The sequence below is a fragment of the Homarus americanus genome, unplaced genomic scaffold (genome assembly GCF_018991925.1).
Source record: "Homarus americanus isolate GMGI-L3 unplaced genomic scaffold, GMGI_Hamer_2.0 scaffold53233, whole genome shotgun sequence".
In the NCBI taxonomy this organism is placed as follows: Eukaryota; Metazoa; Arthropoda; class Malacostraca; order Decapoda; family Nephropidae; genus Homarus; species Homarus americanus.
The window spans coordinates 5,166,523-5,192,132 of NW_024751660.1; the positions used below are offsets into that span (position 1 = coordinate 5,166,523).

At 37.4% G+C, this 25,610-nt stretch overlaps 2 protein-coding genes across 2 annotated transcripts in view; one reads left to right on the top strand and one right to left on the bottom strand.

Annotated features, from left to right (window-relative positions):
- Window positions 1–6,375: 6,375 nt before the first annotated feature.
- On the bottom strand, window positions 6,376–15,581 carry LOC121854776 (small ubiquitin-related modifier-like). Its single transcript, XM_042349554.1, has 4 exons — window positions 15,480–15,581; window positions 15,289–15,345; window positions 9,218–9,367; window positions 6,376–7,148 (listed from the first exon to the last, which is right to left on the bottom strand). The coding sequence occupies exons 1-4, from the start codon at window positions 15,492–15,494 to the stop codon at window positions 7,089–7,091; spliced, it is 282 nt and encodes a 93-aa protein (XP_042205488.1). The 5' UTR covers window positions 15,495–15,581; the 3' UTR covers window positions 6,376–7,088.
- A 4,840-nt stretch (window positions 15,582–20,421) lies between these two features.
- Window positions 20,422–25,610, top strand: part of LOC121854690 (cysteine and glycine-rich protein 1-like) — a 33,340-nt gene continuing 28,151 nt past the window's right edge. Inside the window, exon 1 of the mRNA XM_042349396.1 lies at window positions 20,422–20,564. The gene's annotated coding sequence lies outside the window, so the exon portion shown is untranslated. The remainder of the gene's footprint in view (window positions 20,565–25,610) is intronic.

Genomic DNA, 25,610 nt, shown 5'->3' on the forward strand with positions numbered 1-25,610 from the left:
TGTATCTCAACAGTCCGTACGCAGACTTCAGGTTACAAACAATACCTTACTAGTCAAGAATCAAACCCGGCAGCAGAAGGGACGAAAGGTTGGGTTTTCTTTGTGAGACTGCCACCGCCATGAAAGCAGCCCAAGCCCCCCTAAAAATGCCAGGGATCGTACCCCCCTGGGTTCTTGGGGGCCACACCATCACAATAAAGATAAGAAGAACAAAAGGTAGATTTGTGGTAGAGTTGTTTGGAGAAAGGTGGAAGTAAAGTCCTTGAGCTCTTATGTAAGATGGTATGAGCGAGTTGGAGAGGAAGAGTTTTGAGTCTTTGGTCTTGAAAATGTTGAAGTGCTTTTAGCATGGAAAGGATGAGCATATCATTGTAGAATGAGGGAGGGAGAGGTTTGAATCCTTGGTTTTAAAATTCAAGGTATTCGTAGCATGACAAGTATAGAGTAGAGACTGAGGGGAAGAGTGGCAGATTGAGCTTTTTAGTGAGAGCTTATTGTTCTTGTTGAATATGGAAGGGAGAATGTAGGCTGCCCTCTATAAATGTGGCCTCAGCCTGGTTCATCCTACAATGTGGGGTACTTGCTTGGTGAGAAATGCACTTGCCAGAGATTAAGGTTCATCCCACCTCTGGGGCACACCAGGCCACCACATACTGGCCGTGTCTCTGGCCCTGTGTTTTAGTATAGATAGGGTGGGTATGGTGTATTGGGTCTGTATCTGTATGGGAGTATAATATTGTCAAAGTATTCTTGTCAGTGTGGTGGGTGATTAGGAGGTTTTCTATTTGTTTGTCACCTAATTTACTTCAGTAGATGTTTAGTGGTGGATTGGAGCTGTGTTCATTTATGGTGAAGGATGTCCAGTGTGTGTCGAGTATGAACCACTGTGATTTATTTTGTATGATCTGGTGTTGGTTGGTGCTGCTAACTGGGGTGTGTTGGGTGTATATGTCAGTAGTTTTATTTGTGATCGGTGTCGTTGTCTTGATGTGGTAGTTCATGGTGAGGTTGTCATCGAATCCGACTCCTAACACTGTTTGTTTGATGTTACGATGTATGGATTTTGGTACATGTGGTGAGGTTGCCAAAGTAGGTGATTTATGATTTATTAGTGTTTGTTTGTATTTGCTTTTCAGGTTCTCAGTATGTGATCTGTTCATGTTTTCTGTTTACAGTACTTTGTATATAAGCTCCTTATATACAGTAATATCTCCCTGAGCCGGAATCCCTCAAACCCGGAACTCTCCAATAGCTGGAATTGAAATTTACTCAGAAAATTCAGAGAAAATTTTCCCGATACCCAGAAAATTCCGGGGATGGACATTTTCCGGGTTCGAGAGATGATGTACCGGTAATGGTCAATTTCTGGAACTCCCGAGAACATTTTTCCATTACCCAGAAAATTCAGGAAAATTCCGGGGATGAGGGAATTTTTTTTTCCGGCTTTGAGAGTCGTCTCATTACCCGGAAATCTCTCATTCCCAGAAGTGCTCCGCACCAATTGTTCCGACTAATGGAGATATCACCACAATGCACATGAAGTCTGCTCACCTCAATAAATATTACTGTCATTTCATTAATGTTTCTAAGGGTTTTTGGAAGCTGTTGTCCTCAACACCTAGAGACAGAAAATAAAAAAAAATAGTCTTTCTCAACCTAGAGTATCCAGATTGTTTTCTAAACAAGGCATATTTTAAAGCTGGGAAATAATTTTTTTTTTACTGTACAGTATCTCATATTTCCTATTTGTTGTAAATATTACAAAAATTTAAAAAATATAATTCTTAACAAAAAAATTATGAATTACGAGGGATTTCGAAATGTGGGGGGAAGAATTATGGTATTTTTATTGTACACAGATCAAGTCATATCTCTCAGACCAGACATTCCAATGGTATGCGGAAAGGCATAAGAATGGAGGAAACTGCAATGGGCCTATTGGCAGCCCCGTTTACACCCAACTCCTATCGCTCATATATCTGTCCAAACTATATTTGTAGGTATCCAGTGTGTTCGAGTTAATGATGAAGTTGTGTAACTTGTTCCACTCATTCACTACTCTATTTCCATACCAATGTTTACCTATCTCGCACCTAAATCAAAATTTGTCTAATTTAAGACCCATTGTTACAAGTTCGCTCCTTGTTGGATAGTTTGAGTACCTTTGATACAGTATATCACCTTTGTTTAGTCCCGACTTCCATTTATACACCTCGATCATATCGCCCCTCATTCTACGTCTCTCGAGGGAGTGCAAATTAAGATGCTTTAATCTGTCTCTGTACTCAAGGTTCCTAATGCCCGAGATTAATCTCATTATCCTCCTCTGAATGCTTTTTAGGGATACTACATCCATTCTGAAGTACGGTGACCAGAACTGAGCCACGTAATCCAAGTGAGGTCTCACAAGGGCAAGATATACTGTAGTTTTAGGATAACCTCGCTAACGGTAGAAGGCAGCTATCAAACAGGGAGGTACTATTACCTGGGAAGATATTGGAAGCATAATGTGCTGTCTAATGGTAGACCCTGCTGCATCCTCCCAAGAGAGTAGCGCGGCAAGATGAGAGAGGGTGATGCTCCATAAAAAGTAGTCCGTGATAACGTTAAATTGAGTTGTTGGGACGTTATCCGAATTATTGGTATCTAAAGAATAGTGACGTACCGAAACAAAGTTAATCGGGGCGACGTTATACGAGGACTTACTGTACAGTGATTTATGCTATAACGCGTGTTTTGATAACGCGAATTTGCTCTAACGCGATTTATGAATTAGGAACGATATTTGTATAACGCGAACGCTTGTTTGCTATAACGCGATTTTTGCTTACTATTTCTCAAATTTTGTGGTACAGTGGGGTATGCTATAACGAATCTAATTGGTTCTAGAACCTTGTTCGTTATAGCATTCGTTCGTTATAGGATTAATCCGTTCCAGGCCCCCAAATACAACTACTTAACACTGAAAAATATAATATAAAATTGTAAAAAAGTGCATAAAGATGCATCTAAACCCCTGAAATAAAGAATATCATTAATATTTGTAATAAAAAAAAAATAAATTAGAAAAAAAAAAATAATTAAATAATGTTCGTTGTAGGAGTTTCGTTCGTTATAGCATTCTCAATTTTATAGGTAAAACTGTTCGTTATAGGAATATTCATAGTAGAATCCGTTCGTTATAGCATACCCCACTGTATTAACTGTGAATATAGTAAAGAAGAATATCAACAAGAAGCGTTCTGGTGATAGAATTCCTGGTGATGATCGTAAAAGAAAGGATATAACACTTGAAGAGAAGCTCGATTTTATCAACCTCAAAATCACCCTTCTACCCCATCAAGTAAAGTGTTACATTTACTGTATGATTTCATTATTAGATATGAATGTAACATTTATTTAGACTGTGCTATCCTTTGTGTTAGACTAACTACTAAATTTTTTCGATTTCGAGTAATCTGCACCTAACTCTATTTTCTCCATAAGCCCTGTTATTTCTATTACGCGATTTTCTATAACACGATATTTTACAAGAACACAATTATCGCGTTATAGCAGAACTACCTGTACTCTACTTCCATTTTATGCTTGCACTGGTTCTTCTGATTTTGGGTGGGAGCAACTTTAGTCCACACAGTTGTCGTCTTTCTTCTCACTGCAAACAAATTTATTTTTTCCTCTACAATTCCCTAATTTTGGAGTTTACATCAAATTTCTTTAAATAAATTCTCAGTCTTCCATCATTTCCAGGATGAAAAGCCACTCTTATTATTTAGTGGGGGAGGTCTGGTGTAGATTAGTACTGTGGGGAAGAATTTGAATGGAGAAGTCTCACGCCCTTATTATTAAACATCATCTTCCCTCGAAGAGGGTCGTCGTGTTTAAACCTGAGTTTTAAACTAAATGGGTCCTGAGGGACTCCACAGTACAGTACTTAACGGGGTGGTGTGGCGGTAAAATTAACTAATTCCAATATTATAAATTTTTTTTATTGGAATTAGCTAATTTTACCGCCACACCATCCCGTTAATGCGGTGTTCCTTATGACTCATTTAGTTTAAAATTCGGATTGAAACACGACGACCATCTTCAAGGGAAGATGTAGTTTAATAATACGGGCGTTAGTGCGAGGAGATGCTGGTGAAAAATTGCTACTGTCAGGAGATTGGCAAGGATTCTACCTCATTGTTAATAAACCAACCATACAGACTAAGCTTATCATTGAGTCACCCAAAATTACCCTCATATTCTTCCTTCAAAAATATCATTCTACTAATGACAATGCAATAACTAGTCTCCATATAACTGCTAACAAACTGACTTGTACCACTGATTTGTTTAATGAAGCAAATATTTGTATTATTGGGGGCTTCACAGTAATATCAAACCTGAATGCCTGTTACAACCATGTAGTAGGTGCAGGAATCTTGAGGCCCTGTATTTTTTAATCCCTTACACTGTACTGAAATTGCATTTTTTCTCAGTGTAATACAGTACTGTAGTCATGAAAAATTATTTTCCAAAATATTAATTATCTGCTGGACTGTAAATTATTCTTTAATTTCAATGTAATGGTGTGGTACAACACAAAATTCCGAACTATATATTTTTAAGTGTATGCAGTGTTTCAACATCCAAATGTTGTACTGTGGCATAAAACAACATGCTGTAGTGACTCATAATTTCTTCTCAATACACCAGGCTATGTCCTTTCTTATATGGTTGCCCTTGCAGTAACTCCCCAGACATAATAGCTGTCACTTTCTTTGTTCAGTACCCCTGGCTATAATGCAAATATATGTCAGGTACATTGCTAAAGTGTACACCAAAATGATTGTTGCAAAATTCTCCCAAATGCACAAGAATTCAGTAACGACTAGGCCTATGTTAATTACACTACCATTTGCAAAAGGTCGCTGAACCTATGCATGAACTGTATGTAATGTACACTCCAGGACTAAAGTTGTGGACAGCCACACACAACCTACAATAGTGACCTCTGGCAATGAGGAAAATCATAGGTTAAAACTATGACACGATATAAATAAAACTAGTTAAAATATTTTGAAACCAAAATTAAACTACAATTATAAAAATTACATGCAGTTAACCCCTAGGCTTTGGGTCATGTCACTTGACATTTTGATCTTTCCCTGGCCTGTTTGAATAAAATGGGCAGTCCTGACTAGATTATGTTGCCATATATTGTAGGTATTTATCTTTCACTCACATGAGACTCCTAGTCTCGTCTCAGCTTTTGAGATGTAGGCATCTCACTCTTGGACGTGACTCACATCACTATTTTGACCCCCTCCCCCCAAACCACATGTCTAGTATTGTGATCAATTACTGGAGCAGTAATAATTATTGTGAATAGTGAAAATAGTAATGACATAGAAAAGTAAGTGTCCTGTACTTCAAACTGCCTACAAATTAGTGTCATTTACTTCACTTCTACTGGGTCACATCACCAATCCATGCCACTTCACTAACATTTTCAATGTTCCTTAGCCCCGATGTTGCCAACCCGTGTTAAGGATATTTATTTATTTCCTGTTTATATCATTCATGACCAGTTTGTAAGAATACTTTTTATTTGCGTTTTTTAATGTTCCTGAATGGGGGCATTGCCGACCATAGCCCAGGAGTTAAGTACCCCTGAAGCAGTTGAAAAAATTTCCTCACTGCCAGAGGTCACTCGTGTAGGTTCTATGTGGTGGTCCATGCAGATAAGGTAGTGAATGTAATTTCAAATATGTATCATTGCTAAAGGTTAATAGTGTGTGTGTGCATCAGTAGAAAAAGTAAAGTGAAATAACATTTCCAGTTGTACATTATTGCCACTGGTTGATACATAGGCTCTGTGTTAATTAAACAAGCCATTAATATTTTACTGTACAGTATTTGGTTAATGCTGGATGGTTTTATTCACCAAGGAGTGCAGCCAAAAAGTGTTTGGCTGTACAAAATTTCAATTGGTTAATACAGTACAGAAATATTTGGAATGAGAAGACAAGTACAGTATTATTATCACCATTAACTGACATAACACAAATTTTGCAACCACTTGTCTTGTGGCATCATCCTACTGTAGGTGGGATGTCTAAATGTAATTTTCATAAAATGTCCAAAATCCTTGTGGTACATATAATACTGTGTATTGATGTACAGTACTGAAAGAATTTTTTACTATTGATGACAATGGGCATAATTCATTTCACAAAAGTAATTAATATAAGAATACTGTACAGTACATCTAAAATAAGAAAGGCAAAATTATCTAATTACAGTACAGTAGTTCAAATATTGATGAACATCCACTTTTCCTGCTATTTTAGTTACACTGGCCTTGTATCAGGAAAGAGAAAACTTGTACAAGGGGCAAATTCAGAATGTATTTGAATAAGAATTACACATAAAACTCATAGAGTCTATTTTCTTTCTCAGCAATAAAGATGTCCAGCTGCATCTAATACAATGTTAAGACATTCACACGAGGTAACTATTTGCTAATTGTTGACAACCTTATCTAACATCAGGTTATTCTTCTCTGGCAAAAATAAATCAACTGTGATAGACCTGCTCTCTGAGCTATAGATGGCCCACCAATATTGTTCACCACTAAATTTTAAGACAATAAATCATCCAAAGCATGACCATGGACAAAAATTCATCTACAATTCACTTTATATATCAGAACAATTATGACTTGAGAAGCATACTTGCACCATCCACGCAGGGGAGTATCACAATTAAGGGAGTTGGCTTTCAATTTGTAAGTAAATTCTAATACTATGAACTGCATTTACACAGTACACTCATACAAAATTCTACCTAAAACCACTTAGCTGGGTCTGTGCAAGTTGTAAAAATAAAATAAAATAAATTGAATTAATTAAAAGTTGGCGCATTTAGCTGGACCAGTATAATTTGAAGGAAAAAAAAAAAAAATTTAAGAGCACATAGCTGGATCTGTGCTAATCCCTTTTCAGTCAGGTGGAGGAAAAAATAAAGGTACTTGTGTGGCAAAAAATAAACTTCCTTAACCTAACATAGCCTTAGTCCTACACTCGCAGGAATGTGTTACATCAATGGCCGCCGGTCTGTTCCTGGTAAACCTCAATTACGTCATCATTTTCCATTTCCAGCTGAAAAGATAATTTTTTTAAATAAAATTATTCTATATACTATATAAACAAAGTTAGATTTACATAGACTACATTAATTTTAATACTTTCTTTGCTTATTTCATTACAATTCCTTCATAAATTTTGATGTGTTACATCGACACTTTCCATAATCAAGGGCAATGACCTTTCATATACAGTACCCCCAATACTGTAGACTTTTCTTCCAAACCACCAAAGAATTTTGATCAGTTTTAATGGTCTTTCACCTCACATCTTGGCCAATACCTGTCAGCTCGCTGTCAAACACCCATTAACATTTGAAACTTTCCTTTTCAATTTCCCACCATACAGCAGCTGACCCCTGCCATTTGCATTCCCTCTCTCTTTTTACCAAACTTTCTTTGCTTCTTATCACACTTGATACCCCATTCATGAAAATACTGTACTGTATTTCCTGTGGGACATTCAATATCATTACCCAATTATTATAAGTTAAATTACAGGATTCATTTAAAATAATAACCATGAATAAATTGTCATAAATTTGAGTTTACACAAAACAATTCATGTTGTGAAGACTGGGACCATTCAAAATTCTGGCCTTAATGGACCATCTGAAGATTAGCCCCATGTGCACAAGTCCATTTGTTAAAAAAAATGTGGCATGTAATAAAGAAAGCCAGTGAAAAGTGCAAGGCCGTGGCCGCACTGACAGCGGGCAGGCGAGAGCAGGCTCATGTTGTTGCCAGCTTGTGCCCACTGCCAGTGCTGCCACGTCTATAGGTTACAATGCTGCAAAGTCTTCCGCTCCCACTGCAGCCTAAAGTTGAGTTCACAAACCACACACGTATGAAGTGATAACGATATTGTATTGTTTTCAATACCAACCTAGCATCTCGTGTAACATGCACAAATCCAATATTGCATGAGTAAAATAAAGCATTTGTGGCAGGTCTAGAATCAATGATGTATTTTATGCTATTTTGATTGCATGTGTTAGCCATGATTACTTGAAGACATGGTGTCCAGTTTGCCACAGGCAAATTTAAATAATTTTTACAGCTGGACACCCTTCCTATTGCCAATGCACTTTTACAGAGTGGGAACCCCACGCAGAACTTCGAAGCACCCTGTTAGCTGGCAAGGCAGGGTTGCAAAATGATAAAACTATATGCACCCATGTGGGTCTCCCCAATTAAACCACTGTAGCTGCTTCAAAACTCCATATGCACATGTACATCACGTGTGCATAGCTGTAGCAAAATTCAAATAAAGCCAATGCATAATGTAAGATATACCAAAGTAGTCATCTGAGTATTCAAACAGTTTATTCTCAGACTTTATCTCATCTGTTGAACCATGAATGATTGGCTCTTAAGACTTTATCTTATCAGTTGAGCTGAGAAAAGTTTATCTTGGGCTTTATTTCACCTTCTGAACGAGAATAACTTGCAGTCCCCCTGAAGATTATGGCTTATGATAGTCAAGATCAAAATGAACCAAGTCCTGATGTTTGGTTTAAAATTTTCTGCAGAATTTTTGACATTATATCAGGGAATCTTTGGATCTAGCTCGTATATTGATATTGAAACCGTTTATTAGGCTAGAAAAATACAGATACAGAGTGGATAAAAATAACAATATTAACATGGCTGTAGCCAGTTGAGAACCTGAGCTCTCTTGAAGGACTGAGTGAAGAGAATTATTCTGTTCCCATTTTAAAAATTGAACCCATTGCTGTATAACAGCAATGGTCCTTCAGCCCATTGTCAGGAATGACAAGTGGCCTTTCACTTGCAAGTCACTTGTGACATGACCACCATGATATACTCCCAACTTACAACAGAGCCAATAGAAGTGACCACCTACATGGTATTCTAACTCTCCTCCTCTCCATAGCAAAGAAAATACGGAAGCAGAAGGATATTTAATTTTACTAGACTTTGTCAACACTAGTCAGAGAAAAGACAAATAAAATCCCTAGGAACTCAGGAAGAACAAAAGAAAATTGTCCCATGAAGGAAAGATATTTAATGATGAGTACTTAATGCATCATAATACACCAATAATTAGGGAAGTTAACTCACCGCTTTAGGCGTCTCTTCATCGTTAATACGTCGTCCATCAAAGAGAAAGCGAAGCGAAGCTACTGGGACGCCCACACGTTCACTGTATGATTTCTTTAACTTGCCCATTTGTGTTGTCATTTTCACACGAAAGTGAATCTCATTGGAATCCTGTTAAAGGAGGTACTGTTACAATGAAACAAACTACAGGTATATAAAATTAGTACCTTGTATGTATATAACTATGCAAAATTATTTTAGTATACAGACATCATCATCCTACCACCTGACATATTGGAAACTCATTTAGCATGGTTACCTAAGCTGCCTAAACTTATCACCAGTCATATCAAACTTCTAATGGTACAGCCCTTGTATATATAATTCCACAACAGTTTAACGATGAGCTAGGTAAAGCAATCATTCAATGATATATAGCACTGACTGAATGATTTTTGAACCCAATAAGAAATGTCCAACAATCTAACTTTGCCACCCTAATTCCCTCAGTCATGAAAGAATTTAAGAATAAATTGGGCAACCAATGAAAGAATCACAATGTAGTTTATGATTTAAAGGTGGCATAAAACATCAAACTGAATTAAAAATATAAATTATAGGAGCATTGATCTGCATCTTGAGCCACTAGACTACTTCTAGAATCAGCATGATGTAAAATTTTATTTCCTGAACCTCAGATACTGTACTTTTTACCCAAATTTCATCTGCACCAAGCTATTTTGCAAATATTCAGCTGCTTTGCATTTCTCAACTCACCATTTTGGATGCACTACATCACAAGAAAACATATCCCCCAGAACACATGTAAACCACATTGTATAAAGACAGCTTTCCTACAGAACTTAGGTACCATTCCCCAAATCTCTGGGCTTTCAAGGGTGTTATAGCCTATACTGTACACCCATACCCTATTTGTTCATTGGTGAACCAATAAAAAATACAAGGCTTGGAAGAATGACATGTGAATTATAGTATTTTTATGAGGTGGAGTGCTACTGTTGTGAATTAAGCACAAATTTGAAGCCTTACCCCTTGATAATGTTCCAAGTTATTCTACACAGCTAAATGACCTGCACCCTAATAACTGAATCACATTTAAGCCACCCCACCAATTAATTTACTCAACCAATGGATATGGGAGTGACTGCAACACTGTTTTATTTGAGGTGGACCTTTCCTCACTTGCTTGACGCTATTGATGTACAGTAACCGACCAACTACCTGTTCAGTTCTGGTATACATCCTCCATTCAGTTGCGCTGAACTCGAGACAAACACCAAGAAAGGAGTTTGGAAGGCCTTGTAGCAGCAGTGCAAACACACCTTCAAATAATATGAATTCTAGAGCCTCGAGGGTTTGGAAGAAGTTGTGTGACAGCTGCTCAAGTTCATGTGGAGGTACTGTACTGACCAGATGATTTAGTCAACATAGCAGAATGAAGTTGCCAAACAACAGAACCAATCAACATTTTAGTGGCTGGCTCATCACCTCACATTCACTGATCAAGAGATCCAGGAAGGGACTGGCATGGATCCCAACTTGGAGAAATTTACATAATGGAAGTTTGATAATATTTCTATTAAGGAGTTTTATACAAAGAAATAGCATTGCTCCGATGTCTTCCTTGTGCTGACCTTGGTATTTTCAGTTTCTAATTTTGTAATTAGTTTGTTGACATTGTATGCAGTAATATCTCGGATAGCCGGAATCTTAAATACCGGAAAAATTAAAATCCCGAGAAATTGCCAAACCATCTTTCCATTCTGAGCATTCGAATGAACTTCTGAGCGATTGTATCATGTGCCTAGCACATGGGTGGGATAGCTGCATGAAGAAGTTAGGTCATAGGCTCAATACTCATGTGATGTGATTAGCTACTACAGTACTGTCATGTGTGACTACATGGGATGCCTATGATTGGCTAATGTATCTTGCAGCCTATCTTAATCTCTGGCATCAATGGTGCTGCCATTGTGCAAGCTTGTTTGCTGCCGTTTTCAAATATGTGTGTTATGCAGTACTGTACCGGTATATAACTGGCAAAGACTACTGTTAAAACAGTGTTAAGATGGGACAAGTGATTATTGTACAGTTGCATATATACATACAGTAAATGTGAAAGTACCTTACGTACAATGCATAGCAGAGAGAACAGTGTATGCCTACTGTAATATACAGTAGTCCCTCCATTAACAAGCGGTTCAATTTATGAGATTTTGGTTAACGAATTAGCTCCCATAAGGATTTTCAGTTCGATCAACGACAGCCTTACGAGAAACACGCTTTGTTGCGCGCATCAGCTAATCGGCTAGTCTGCCAATACAGTTATCGGTTCTATGTTTACATTTGTTTCCAGTGGAGTAAATAGAGAAAGTTGTGCTCTTGAATATTTTTGCATTTTTTATATTAAAATTATTGGTCATTCTGAAATTTAGTTCACATATTGATAATATATACAGTACAAGGTACAGTTTTTGTGCGCCCATCAGCTGATCGAATTGCCTGCCAACTCTTCTCAGTTTAACGTTGTTTACAGTGGAGTAAGCATCAAGTTTGTTGGTCTCTAATATTTTTGCCTTTTTACATTAAAATTATTGGCCATTCTGAAATTTAGTTAACATATTGACAATATACAGTGCAGAAATTATTAAGAAATACAAAGAAGGCATTAGAGCCAATGCACTCTGTAAAGTATATGGCATGGCATCATCAACTGCCTCTACAATCAGCTGTTTGCTATGTAAACAAAGCCGCCGGGAATACGACATGCACACCTCAAAGTAAGTTAAAATATAGTATTCTATTGTTTTTTATTTATTAGCGTACAGTACTGTATTTTGTTTATATTTAATGTTTTGTTAATTCTATTACCGGTATACAGTATTTTGTGTATACCTTTTCTGTGAGTTGGAACTAATTACACCAATATCCCATTGAAATAATAGAATCAGTTAACGACTGACTCTGTGGAACCAATTGTGCTCGTTAATCGAGGGACCACTGTACTTTAAAATGCTTAACAGCGACCTTTCCACTTTAATACTTGCAGTGACTGCTACAGTAAATCATTATCATAAAATCATGAACCACCCTAAACTAAGATGTAATATCTTTTACTTAGGTTAGGTTAAGGTGATTCGGATAAATGATAAGGTACATTGTAACAGTTGCTGAAGGCATTTGTATGGAAAGGTTGCTGGTAATAATTTGTATAACAATATTTCAAGCACAATAATGACTGTGACCAACATAGAAGTTGTCTTCAACACAATAAAATAAAAAGGTAGCTTGAGTGCACTAGAATGACTAAGTACTGGATAGCCAAAAGTACTGTACATTAGTGTGGATAGGCTTGTTCAACATAAAAAACCTTGTTCAGAGCGCATTGGTGAGGTTCTGTGTAGAGGCAGACTGAGGCGATTAGGCAGGTTGAGAATATGGAGGGGGAGACCCCCAAAAGGTAGATTAATAATGACGTGGGAAGATGTAAGAAATTACCTCAGAGATATGTACCTGATGAGAGAGGCTGCAAGAGACCATGCATAGAGAGCTGCCATTAGGTAATCACAGAGTTAACCCATACACGAGTGGAAAATAGTCATAATACAGGAAGAAGTATGAAGTTGCCTCTGAACCTCAACAAACTAGAATTTTAGCAGGAACTAACCAAAGTAATTATATACAGTTCATATTACAAATGTATCAAGTTATGATTCTAAAGTATTATGGGTAATAATTTACAACAGTAGCACCCTTTTAACCAGCAACTTGAGAAATTATTCTAAAGATAAAAACTCATATCTCGTAAGTCCCACAAAATGGGAAGGAGTAAGCTTCCCATAATATTATTTTACAATTTTCCATCCCAAACACAACCACTTATCTACTGTTTACATCAGAGACGTTTCGTCACCTGCACATGAACGCATCCAATTTTTTTAAAAACCCTCTACATTTGACAAATTATCACAAAAAAATTAACCTAACTTCCTAATATATATATATATATATATATATATATATATATATATATATATATATATATATATATATATATATATATATATATATATATATATATTTGTTAGGTTAGGGACCAGAAAAATACCCAAAACAACCTGTCAGCTATTGCCAAAACCTGTAACTTAACCAATTGTGTGAAGAAAAAAAGGGGGGGGGGGGGATGTGCGCAGTTGATACACGCAAACCGGGAAGAAGTCTATAAGGTAAAATTTTAGTTTCTGTCATCTCAGTATTTACCAAACCTAAACTAGCCATAGAACCTAGGAACTATACCTAAGCTAACCAGAGACTTTGTCCCCCAAGATTCCATTGAAAACAAGACAATCAAACCAATATTTATGGTAATTAAACCCCCAAATAGAGCTTCCGTCATTACTGTTTATGTTTAAAAACACCAAAATCACACATTTATATTGTAGTTTACGGCAAGGAAAACACAAGAAATATTGGAGCAATATTTATTTCTTGGCCAACAAAACACGTAGATATATGATATTTTTTTTGCCGTTTTACCCCATAATTTACCTCGTCTTTCATGCCCTGCCCCACAAATGGTGATTTATGATCATAGAGAAATAAAAAATAAAAACATAATGCAAGGAAACATTGCATCATTTTTATCATCCAAACAACACCTGTAAAAAATAAGATTTTTTTTAAAGTCCTTTGAATGCTAACGGTCTGCTCGACTATTACCCATTAATTTTCTAAACATGTGAGCATAAAAGAGCATAGTGGATACAGGTACAGCAGCCATGCGCCAAAAATCACATTGGATATAGGTACAGCAGCCGTATTGATGGACTGTATTGTTAATGGTTAGGTTATAGAATAGGGTTGGTTAGGTTAGTCAGAAAGAAGGCCATCTTAGTAACTATCATTGTATAGGCTGCCCACCACGCATCCTAAAACTGGTTCTTGCTCTTGTGAGACCACACTTGGATTACGCAGTTCAGTTCTGGTCACCGTATTACAGAATGGATATAGAATCCTTGGAAAGAATTCAGAGGAGAATGACAAGACTAATCCCGGGCATTAGGAACCTTGAGTATAGAGACAGGTTAAAGCATCTTAATTTGCACTCCCTCGAGAGACGTAGAGCGAGGGGCGACCTGATAGAGGTGTATAAGTGGAAGGCAGGGCTAAACAAAGGGGACATTACAAAGGTACTCAAACTATCCAACCAGGAGCGAACTCGTAACAATGGTTTTAAATTAGACAAATTTAGATTTAGGCGGGAAATCGGTAAACACTGGTTTGGAAACAGTAGTGGATGAATGGAACAAGTTACCAAATATCATCATTAACTCGAATACGCTGAATAGCTTCAAACATAGGTTGGATGCTTATATGAGCAATAGGGGTTGGGTGTAAACGGGACTGCCCAGTATGGGCCAATAGGCCCGCTGCAGTTTCCTCCATTCTTATGTTCTTATATGCATTAGGCTGCCATACCTGTGCCCTAAAATAAGCCTTTCTTAACATTTCTTTAACAAAATATGTAACATAACTAGTTTAGGTGCAAATCTTCTTATATTACAAATTAAATGTTACTCAACACTTTTGCCAAAATGCTAACATGGTGTCGTTTCAGGTTATATTGGGGTATTAATTTTAGTTTTATCATCCAGGGAATCTTAAAAATTTAACCCCCTCCAAAACGGGGAGGGGGTTTGGGAGCCGAAGCCCTCACACCCCCCCCCAGTTAGGTTAGATTTTACCTATATTAGGTTTAGCCTATGCTAAATATTAACTTGGTTGTGTTGCCAATCAAATAATTCACTGAAAATTGTAAGGAAATGGCACAAATTGAAAAAGCTGGCAAGACAAATACACATATCATATTGTGTGAGCCCTCCCAGCCCTAAAACAACTATAGGGCAGAAGGTCCTAACACAGGTAGGGTGGCACACAGTGTTTAGAGCTGGCAGAGCACAAGTGGCGTGGCCGAACCCTAACTTACCCTACGTATAATTACAATATTATTATTACACATTATTCCTCTCATAAATATCAAGCATATCATTAACAAACACAGCTAAACTTACTTGTCCTACAACTTTAAGTTTGATGTACTCGTTTCCCTCGCCCTCTGGCTTGGCGTCCTGGGGGGGAGAAGAAAATCACGTTATTCACCTAATTTCGTCGGCAATATTAACCTATCACCTTTACTTAATGACCGAAGAGGATATCATCAAGGTTTTCTTAGGCAGGAGAGGGGAGAAATTACTGTACTTACAGCGTTATCAGACATTGTGTAAAATTATGGCGGGAACGCGTGGTCTTTGGTGTGACATACAACAAGTAAAGCATCCGGGTCTGGAGAACCAAAGATGGCGGCCTAAGTTACCGCCAAATTTAAACCTTAGGATAATCTTTTTTAACACCACTTATATTTGTTTATAGTATTATATAAGCTGTTATTTTAATATTTGTTGTTACTTGGGGTTTTTTTGTTATATAAAAAAATATGTTTATAAAGGCGGGACATAATTATGTTACCTAGGAGTTGCCGTTTTCTATGATTTTCTGTTATTTTCAGGTGGTAGTAAAATAGAAAACGGAGGAAGATGGTAAGGACTGTTACAAATGAATCAACAACCAATACCCTACAGCACTTGACTAAGACTATCATTACGCAACATCAGAGAGCCTGTTTTGCGACTAATGCACAATATAATCACCAGGAATTGTTCGTGTTTACAGGTGTTGAACACGAGGTCATTATTCAACCTTGGTCACTTTGCGCGGGAAACTCCCCATTACTTTTTTTAGAAGACTATAAATAAACCATTGTTCCAATTATATGAGGACACTAAGGCTTTCCATTAATCTAATTTTATTTTTATTTTCTGTTGTGTGTTTCTGCCTTTGACATTTACTTATCTATTACCACAAAAACTTACTAGCCAGTGTAGTATATTAATTAATCTTATTTTTCTTTGGTATAAACAACCTAAACATGGTTGATATATTCCCATGAGTTGCTACACTAGCCTACATGGTCACCTGAGGGGTTACACTGACCACTAGAAACACCTACTTCTCTTTTAGATGGAGTGTCCAGAGAATGGGATCGGTTTTTGTGGTAGTAAATAGCAATATGACTTATGGTCCCCTATGTATGTGCAATACAGGGAAGAGTTTTGGGTGTTGGTCGTGTAGCGGTTTCCTTCTGTACTAAGATGGCCGAAGATAGTTGTAAGTGGTATAAATTATAATAAATAAAAATAATTAAATCCCCGGGAGGTAAAGAGTTGAGTTTCTTGTGTGTTAGTGGAGCTGGACGTGTGCCACTGGAAGATGAGTTTCACCCAGTATTTGGCATAAGATTGGTCTCATGTTTTGAAATGTTTGCTGATCATTCATAATGGAGGATGTTATCTTTCACAGGTCTGTAGTTAAGGCAATAGCAGGAACCTTGCAAAGAAAGGGTATAAGGCCTTTTGGTTGATCCTTCTGGATTCATCAGGGCGTCTAGTGTTGGAAATAACTTTATGCCACCTTGTCACCTATGAGTAATTTTTTCTAGAGGGCAAAATTGAAGATGGCCGCTAAATCACCCAGAAAACATCGTAATGAAGTCCAAGATCAACTCTCCATGTAAATCGAGGACAGAGATATTGACAAATACAAGTCGCGGTCACCCAATCAGCGACCATTTTACAATCCAAGATGGCTGTTGCACATATAGATTTGTATACAATCCTATCTGACTAGTAGACATAGAAAGTATAAAGATAAAATCTAAGATAAACTCTCTGGGGGGTCCGACTAATTACCCAAATGTACCCAAATATAGCCGCAATGAAGTCAAATAATGGTCCTACATGAATAAATCGGACTGCTAATCACTTCTCGACTAGTATTTGGTGTCACGAAGTCACAAAAAATTGGTAAACTTAATTTAATCTGAGTTAATAGATCAAGTGCATGTACCTAACCTAACCTAACCTAATCTAACCTAACCTAACCTAACCTAACCTAACCTAACCTAACACAACACAACTCAGATTAAATTAAGTTTGCCAATTTTTTTTGACTTTATGACACCAAATAATAATCGAGAAGTGATTCACAGCCCGAATTACGCTTGTACGACCATCATTTGACTTAATTGCGGCTACATTTAGGTAATTCCTCGCTCCATCGGTACATGCACGCGATCTATTAACTCAGATTAAAGTAAGTTTTCCAATTTTTTGTGACTTTCTGACACCAAATACTAGTCGAGAAGTGATTAGCAGTCCGATTTATTCATGTAAGACCATTATTTGACTTCATTCCGGTTACATTTGGATACATTTGGGTAATTAGTGGGACCGCCTCTGGGTGTTCCGACGGCTGAGTTGGTGTGAGTAAAGGTGATGATTTGGCGGTCATCTTGAATTTCACTTTCTAGAAAAATTGCTCACGGGAACAAGGTGGCATTAAACTATTTCCAACACTTGGCACCCTGTCGAGTCCGGCTTAACCAATAAATTGTATATCCCCATCATTCCGTGGTCCTGCTACCCGACTATAAGGTGTGAGGTAAGATTGGTCTGTTTCTTCAGCAATGTAGGCTTTGTGTCGCTGCTGTATGTAATAGTAAAGGCACATTCATTAATTGCCTGGGAGTAAAAATTAATTATAGTAATAATAATAATATTATGTAGCATAAATTGCTTGTTTGGGGATTTATGGCCACTTCTCTTTTCGGCTATTTCGGCCGTAGTATAAATTAATAATTTTTATCGTAAGGGGTTAACCAGGAAACTCCCCCCGGGTCTGGTCCCTAAAACGACACATGTTTACCAATGAAATAATAATTTCAGTGCTGTTTCATTTTTGTTCCGTTGCCATTTTAACATAGTTAGCGATGGCCTTCCCCAATAAATTTGACTAAAGTCAAATCGGTTGTGTACTCGTATGCCAATTGTGATGTTGATGCTGAAGATGATATCTCACTTATTTGCAAGACAAAAATGCAATAAATAAAGTGGCACCCCTCTCTGAACCTTAATTACCGGAAGGCAGTGGTTACACTCTGTCCCCGGAGATGTTAACGACACCGGGGGAAGGGAGACGGGGGGGGGGGCGTGGAGGTCGTACTTCCCAACTTGTGACCGTCGGTTGTCTGGACTAACTTCGTAACATTCTCGTCATTTTTTAAAACAATTGAATCCTGTTATTGAGTTTAAAATTTAAACAAAAGTGCTCAAATTTGTTTGAGAATCAACTTCCACTTATTCCCTTTGGCCATAATACGTCGGCTTTTCTTTATATTTCGGTTTTCCATAGGAGCGTTATTGGTTTCTTGCTGGAGAAATAAACCCTCAACGTTGACGAGTATCATATAATTCGGTCAAAACCTGTCAAAGAACAATTCTCATATAACAAATGCTGTTATCTCAGGACACATAGTATGAATAATACAATCAATATACAGTACATAGCCTGTTAACATCTTAAATATAACTCACATGTTATAACTGTTGATAGATCAGGAGACAATTTGTATAATATGATCAAAATACAGTACTGTACATAAATATACTTATTAAAGTTATTTAGGATTTCTTAGCAGATTCTAATACTTCACGATCACCCACGTTTTAGGGTCAAGTGGTCTGAACCAACGTGTTGTCTATGCTGTAGAAATCGGTACACTACTGTCGAGGGCAATCGCAGCCCGGAGGCGAGGACCATCTGTTTCGTATTAAAACACTTCAGCAGATTCGTCGTCAACACTATATCTCTCTCTCTCGCCTAGTTTATCTTACTGTGGCGGTAACACACAGAGTTCATTCTGATGACAACGAGATATTTTCTGTGAACAAAACTTTGAATAAATTTCATCTGTTGACTTGCTTTGCTCGCTGCTCGGTCCAAAAATACTATCTGAAACAGCCTAACAGGTTAACATATCAAATAACTAGTCTCGCCAGTTTTTAGGTTCATCCCCAATAAAAAAAAGATTTATATTGAGATATTCAGCGAATATATACAGTTGTATAAAATGCCGGGGCGGCGCGCGTCTGTGTTGAAGCCGACGCTTATGTGTTGGGGCTTCATCGAAGAAACCCTCAACCTCGGAAGATTCCAGTGTTAAGGGATGGTGAGAGTGCTATATGCACTGTCTTCAGCTCCAGTTGTCTGAAAAGGAGTGCCACTAAATCAGCTCAGTTTATAAAAAAAAAAATATTCAGTTTTATTGATAATGCTGCGGTAAGGCTATCCAATTTTACTGTCTAATCACTGTGTGCAAAAGACATGTGGCAGTGGATACAGTATGTTTCCATGAGATACATATGTGTTTATGAGCCTAGATAGGATGTGAAATTTAAATTAGGGGCTTGTTTATTAAAACAAAAATCGTCAAAAGTTGGCTCGTTGATTTTGCCTTGATGCAAAGATGAATAATATTTTTGTTGTTGCTAAACACCCTTACATCCCTATTCAATAGTTGCTGAGTAAACCATTATTAGATGTTATGTTTACATTGTAAAATAAGAGCAATATTTTATTACAGTACAGTAATTGGTTTCTTTGTAGGACTACCGTACAAGGTTGCACAGCGTATTGTAATGTAAATATGGTGGTGAGGAGGTGTTTGAAAACAAACAAAAATCATTTCTGTTTAGGCACGTTGAAAAACGCTGAGAATTATGGCTGAGCAAGAAAGGCAGAATATAACGTATCAAAGTTTTTAGAGGATCACAAGGATGGCGATGATCCCCCTCCACTAATGACAACATCCCGGCCTGGCAACTCACGAATCAGTTGTACGTTTCCACTCATCGACTTTCTCATCGTTTGGTCTATAAGCTCTATGTATCGCTAGTTTCTTCACTTTTACCAGGTTATTGTGTAAATCATATTTGAATGTGATGAATGTTAATAATATTTATATGTTAGAGAGAAAGGATTTTCAAATACATATATCGCAAGACAATATTATTTTGACAACGGTGAATGAGTTTGGGGTTTACCTTTTTCTCCGTCACATTGCTCACTAAAGTAGTGTATTACCTTATCTTTCAAAGTTCCTTAATCACCAGTATAAAATATAATTAATTGGCTGAAAATAAACGTAAGAGTTTGTTAAATTAAAGCATGGGAATTACTGGAATTCACTTTGAACAAGGCGCACGTGGCAACATTGAGGCAGGAAGCGGTCCTGGCAGGAGTCTGGATGGACTATAGTGGCTGCGGCCAGTTGCGCTTGGTATTCCGTAGTATTGACTTGTTACTAAGACACCTCTTGTCACAACAGTTTAACAACATTTTAAGCTGTGTACGTGACTGAATCGTTCATCCCACAACTTGCCATCTAATTGGTGAGTACAATTACGAAATTACGCATCATGTCAGGTCAGGTATGCTTGGAATTTCGTAACATGAAGTTGCTTGTACAGTACCTCGGCACTTCTTACTACGGTCAAACATGCTACAGTTCACAATTTTGTTTGTAACTTACCTTGGTTCAGCCACGCCATACCTTGCCATCTCGCCGGTGAGTCATATTTACAGTTGACATAAACGTTTTGTTAAAGTTATGTGAAAATGTGTTTGTTGTTACCTTAAGCTCCCAGGTTATAAATATTTAAACCATTACTGTTGGGTTCCCCCTAGTTATTCGCCAGCGTAACTAATTAGTCTTCAGATCACATATGTTTTGTCTACAAGTGTACAGAATATGACTTAGCAGTGTCTTAGTATACATATGCGTCTTCGTGAACCTCGTCTGTTTGCGTTGGTCCCTCTGCACGTGTAGATTATCTGGTTATATATGTGTATATGGGCGCCTTTGTGTGTGTATACATATGCACGTACATGAATGTATACACGTGTCTATGAATACGCATGTGTCTGAAACTGGATATTCACATTAACTTCCGGCTTACGTTATTCAAGACCTCATTGGTTTTGGTTTGTCATTGTATTGTTAACTTTGCTTAGGAACTGTCCTATAATGATCGTTTTAACTTTGGTTATTTTGGGTCTTGTTGACATTGACTATTCAGTGTCTTGTCAATTTTTCTCTCAAGATTTCGTTAACAAAGGTTACTCATGACCGTTGTTAACATTGGCTATACAAAACTTTTCTTAACTCTGGTTATTCAGTACTTTTGTTAACCTTGGTTATTCTGGACTTTTGTATAGTTATTCAAGACCTTAATTTCTGTTACTCAAGACTTATTAACTTTGGTTACTCAGGACATTTTTGTTATCTTTGGTTGTTCATGAATTTTGCTAACTGGTTATTCAGAATTTTATTTATACCGCTTATGCATCAGATTTTAAAACTTTAGAGGACTGTATGAAATATATATACACAATACAAACCCATTTATACACTAAAAGTTACGAGGTATACACAGGCAGTACAGTACACTTCCTCATCCTGGCAACTGAATTAATATATTCAAAAGCTTTTTACATTACAACGCGTAAATTTAGCATTATCAGTTATCTTTAGACCTCGTCACAAATTGCTCAAGAAGGATTCAAAACCTGTAGTTGTTCGTAGGTACGCTCAGTGAACATTGCCTCCCGTGACAAACAAAATGGGTAAAAAAGTTGGTCGATACTGTGTTCAAATATCAGCTTCTTGACGAAAAAAAACAGCGCCTGAGTTATCTCCTGAACTTACTGTAATGCCATGTCGCCAATGTGCCCTTAACAATAGCATTAGTGGTATTTTAACAGAAGCCAAATATTTCTCACCTTTGGAATCTTGTCGCTGTCAGGCTATAGTGTAATTGGTCTTTTTACTTAATCCTTTACCTCACTAACTAGCGGTATCCAACAAGCCCGGTGAAGAATCTGCTGAAATTATTAGTTTAGGGAAGACATTTGAACCTTCATCGTCTGCCCTTTTGACACCTGCCTTCACAGAGGTCATTATCACTATTCACTGCTGGTGTCATTGTCAAATACTACACTTAAACCTGGGTGGGGGGGGGGGAGGCATTTCTCTAACTTTCCTTTTGCATTACACAACTTCCTTCAATTTACCTCTGATTGAATATTTATGGAACCCCCCCACCCCCGCCCCCGTGCCTGAATTCCACCATGACAGTGTAATATAAATAAAGGGTGATGAAGGAAAGGAAAACGCAAATATAGTGTTGTAATATCCGAGACGGCCTGATGCGGAAGCGCCCCTGAACATCCATCTCGTTGCCCGATGTGTGGTGTAGGAGGTAGACTAATGCGCGGTAGAAGACCAAATTACGCGTTGTTTATTCAGTGTCTTGTTAACTGCATATGGGTATCTGTCATTAGCTTTGTTTATTCAAGTTCATGATTAACGCGAATCTCGGTTATTCAAAATATATTTTTTTCTTCTTGAATTATAGAGTATATACTCCATATAAGGCGTTTTAAGATACATGAAATAGCTAACGCGTTAGGTTTCCCGGAGTGTCCTTAAGAAAATACGACACTGTACCACGTCTTGGAGACAACTGTTGTACAACACAGTTTTCAGAAAACAATAAAATTAGGAGAACTGTTATTTGGACACTATGGAAAGAAATATTGAAGAAATTATATAGAAAGTTACGGAAAGAAAGCCCAAAAGGAAAAAGTCAAATCAGTCCATAATAAGTAAGACAAAAAATCGGGCCCCTTGTAAAGGTAATTTCTTCCGGACTCGGAAACCACATTTAACATCTAGCAGAACAGCTGTACCTTTCTTCTCTCGCTGCTAGGTGTTCGCATATTTACACACGCAATAGCAGCGAATTTCAGGTTCGTTTAAGTCTCAATTTTTGTTGATAAAATGATGGCAACAAGATATCGCCTTTTAAAGAAATATAGGTTATCTGTTAACCCGTAAAACAAATATCAGTACTGTGTATGTCAGTATGTGTCCCTGTATATATGTGCGAATACACGGATGTAGTGCTCCTGTGTGGTAGTGGTGGTGGTGTTGCAACAGGTAGAAGTAATTATAATTATTTCGCTCACCAAACAATACCACTATGTGCTGTTCCTAGCTAAAACGATGCCATTGTTTTGAAGGGAAGGGGCTGAAGTATGTCGCGTTTTTATATCTATGTGCGTGTTAGTGGAATATATATATATATATATATATATATATATATATATATATATATATATATATATATATATATATATATATATATATATATATATACAACTTCAGCAATAGACTTAATAATAAATAATAATAATTAACGATTTATTGAAAAAATTCTGCAGCCCGAAGGCTGAAAATATACATTGGACATAAATGACTTATTACATACATTGGTGGTTTAACAAAAGCCTTCATTAGAGAAAGGTAAAGGAACATACAGTGAACATACAGATTAATGCAGGTGTTGAACAGCAAACTCGTAGTGTAGTAATCCCTCACAGATGGTGTTATGAGGGGCCTGACGTGGTGTAGTAATTCCCTCACAGAAGGTGTTATGAGGGGCATCACGTGGTGTAGTAATCCCTCACAGATGGTGTTATGAGGGGCCTGACGTGGTGTAGTAATTCCCTCACAGATGGTGTTATGAGGGACCTCACGTGGTGTAGTAATTCCCTCACAGATGGAACTTGTTACGTGGAAAGCGTATATATATTTGTGTGGTAATCTTGGAGCAGATGGCTAACACCAGAACCGCGTTGTTGGATTTTGTTCATGTTTTCTTCAGATGTTCTTTGGATGAGAGCAGATAATGAAAATCATATAACTTTTTAATTTAATTTCAAGTATTTTTTATTTATTTTTCTCTAACGATCATAAATCGCCTTCAATGGGCAGGGTATGAACTATCAACAGGCGTGGGCTGGACCATCTGCAGTCATGAGTAATGTGGGTTATGTCCGTGAATGGAATTTGTGATGGGTGGTAGGACAGGAGATGTCGGTGTTTGGGGATAGCTAGCACTGCACTACCAATCTTTAAATCGCATGTCTTTGTCTTTATTGTATCTTTTTTTGTAAGAGTTTAAATTTTAAGTACAGTTTGGTGTCCTTAATCATAATTTCCTATGAAAATGTGTAAATATAATAGCGAGTGTATGCGTCTGTGTAAGTACAGTAAAATAGTGTGTGTGTGTGTGTGGAGAAGTGGCTAGGTTGTGGCCTTTGGCCCCCCCGCACCCAGATTTTCCCACTCCCCTACTGTACCCTGTCACCGTGAATCCCCTCCGCTCCCTCCCCTACCCCACCTTCACTTCCCGGGTCAAACGGGACTTCATGGGTAGCCCGAGTCAGCTCTGGTTTTCTCTTCTCTATTCCGTCTCTTCTTTTTCCTTATCTGCTCTGTTCTCTTCACTTATCTCTCCCTGGTTTAGGTTGGCTCTGGTGCCTGTGAGCGTAACATTCTACTGTTTCGTGTTTCACTCTTTCTTCCTCTTGTTAAATACCTTCACTGCCTAGTACTTATACTTGATACTTTTAATGCCTACTATTGTTGCTGATACTCTCACTGTTACTCTGTAATATTTTTACTTGATACTTTCACTGTCTTATAATTTTACTTGTCGATACTTAGTTGATACTTTCACTAATACTTGTACTTGTTGACACTTTCACTGTCGAATAATTTTACTTTTGATACTTTCACTGCCTAATATTTTTACTTGATAGTTTTACTTGATACTTTTTCTTGATGCTTTCACTTTCTAATAGTTTTACTTGATACTTTCACTGATACTTTTACTTTTGATACTTTCACTGCCTAATATTTTTACTTGATAGTTTTACTTAATACTTTTTCTTGATACTTTCACTTTCTAATAGTTTTACTTGATACTTTCACTCTGATACTTTTATTTCCTGATTGTTTAACTCTTAATACTTTTACTTGTTGACACTTTCACTGCCTAATATTTGTATTTTTTAAAACTTTTCATCGTGAAAATTTTTCTTGTCCATTACTAATACTCGCTAATACTTTCACCAGTGAAAATTATTGCCTGAAACCAGCTTTACTTGCTAATACTTTTACTTGCTAGTACTCTTATCTTGCTTATACTTTCACTGTGTAGTAGTTCTACCTGTCGATACCTTCATTGGCTGTTAAGTTTACTTTCTTGTCATTTGAAACTTTCGCTGTGTATACAGGTAACTGTCGTCTTGGATCGTCTAAATACTTTGGGCCTCTTGAAGATTAGACACCCTAGCTTATTTCGCCTGAAGATTAGACGCCGAACATTACCAGGGGGGCTACATAGGTTAGCGGTAGGTCAGGTTAGCATTTGATCAGGTCAAGGTTAGGGTAGTGTTTCACGAGCGTTAGGTTTGCGTTAGGTTAGTTTAAATAAGAGCGTTACGCTAAGTTAGTGTTGGGTTAAGTTAGGTTTACGTTAGTGTTAGTGTTTAATCATCTGGAGTATTAAACCGAGGTGCCTTTATCATC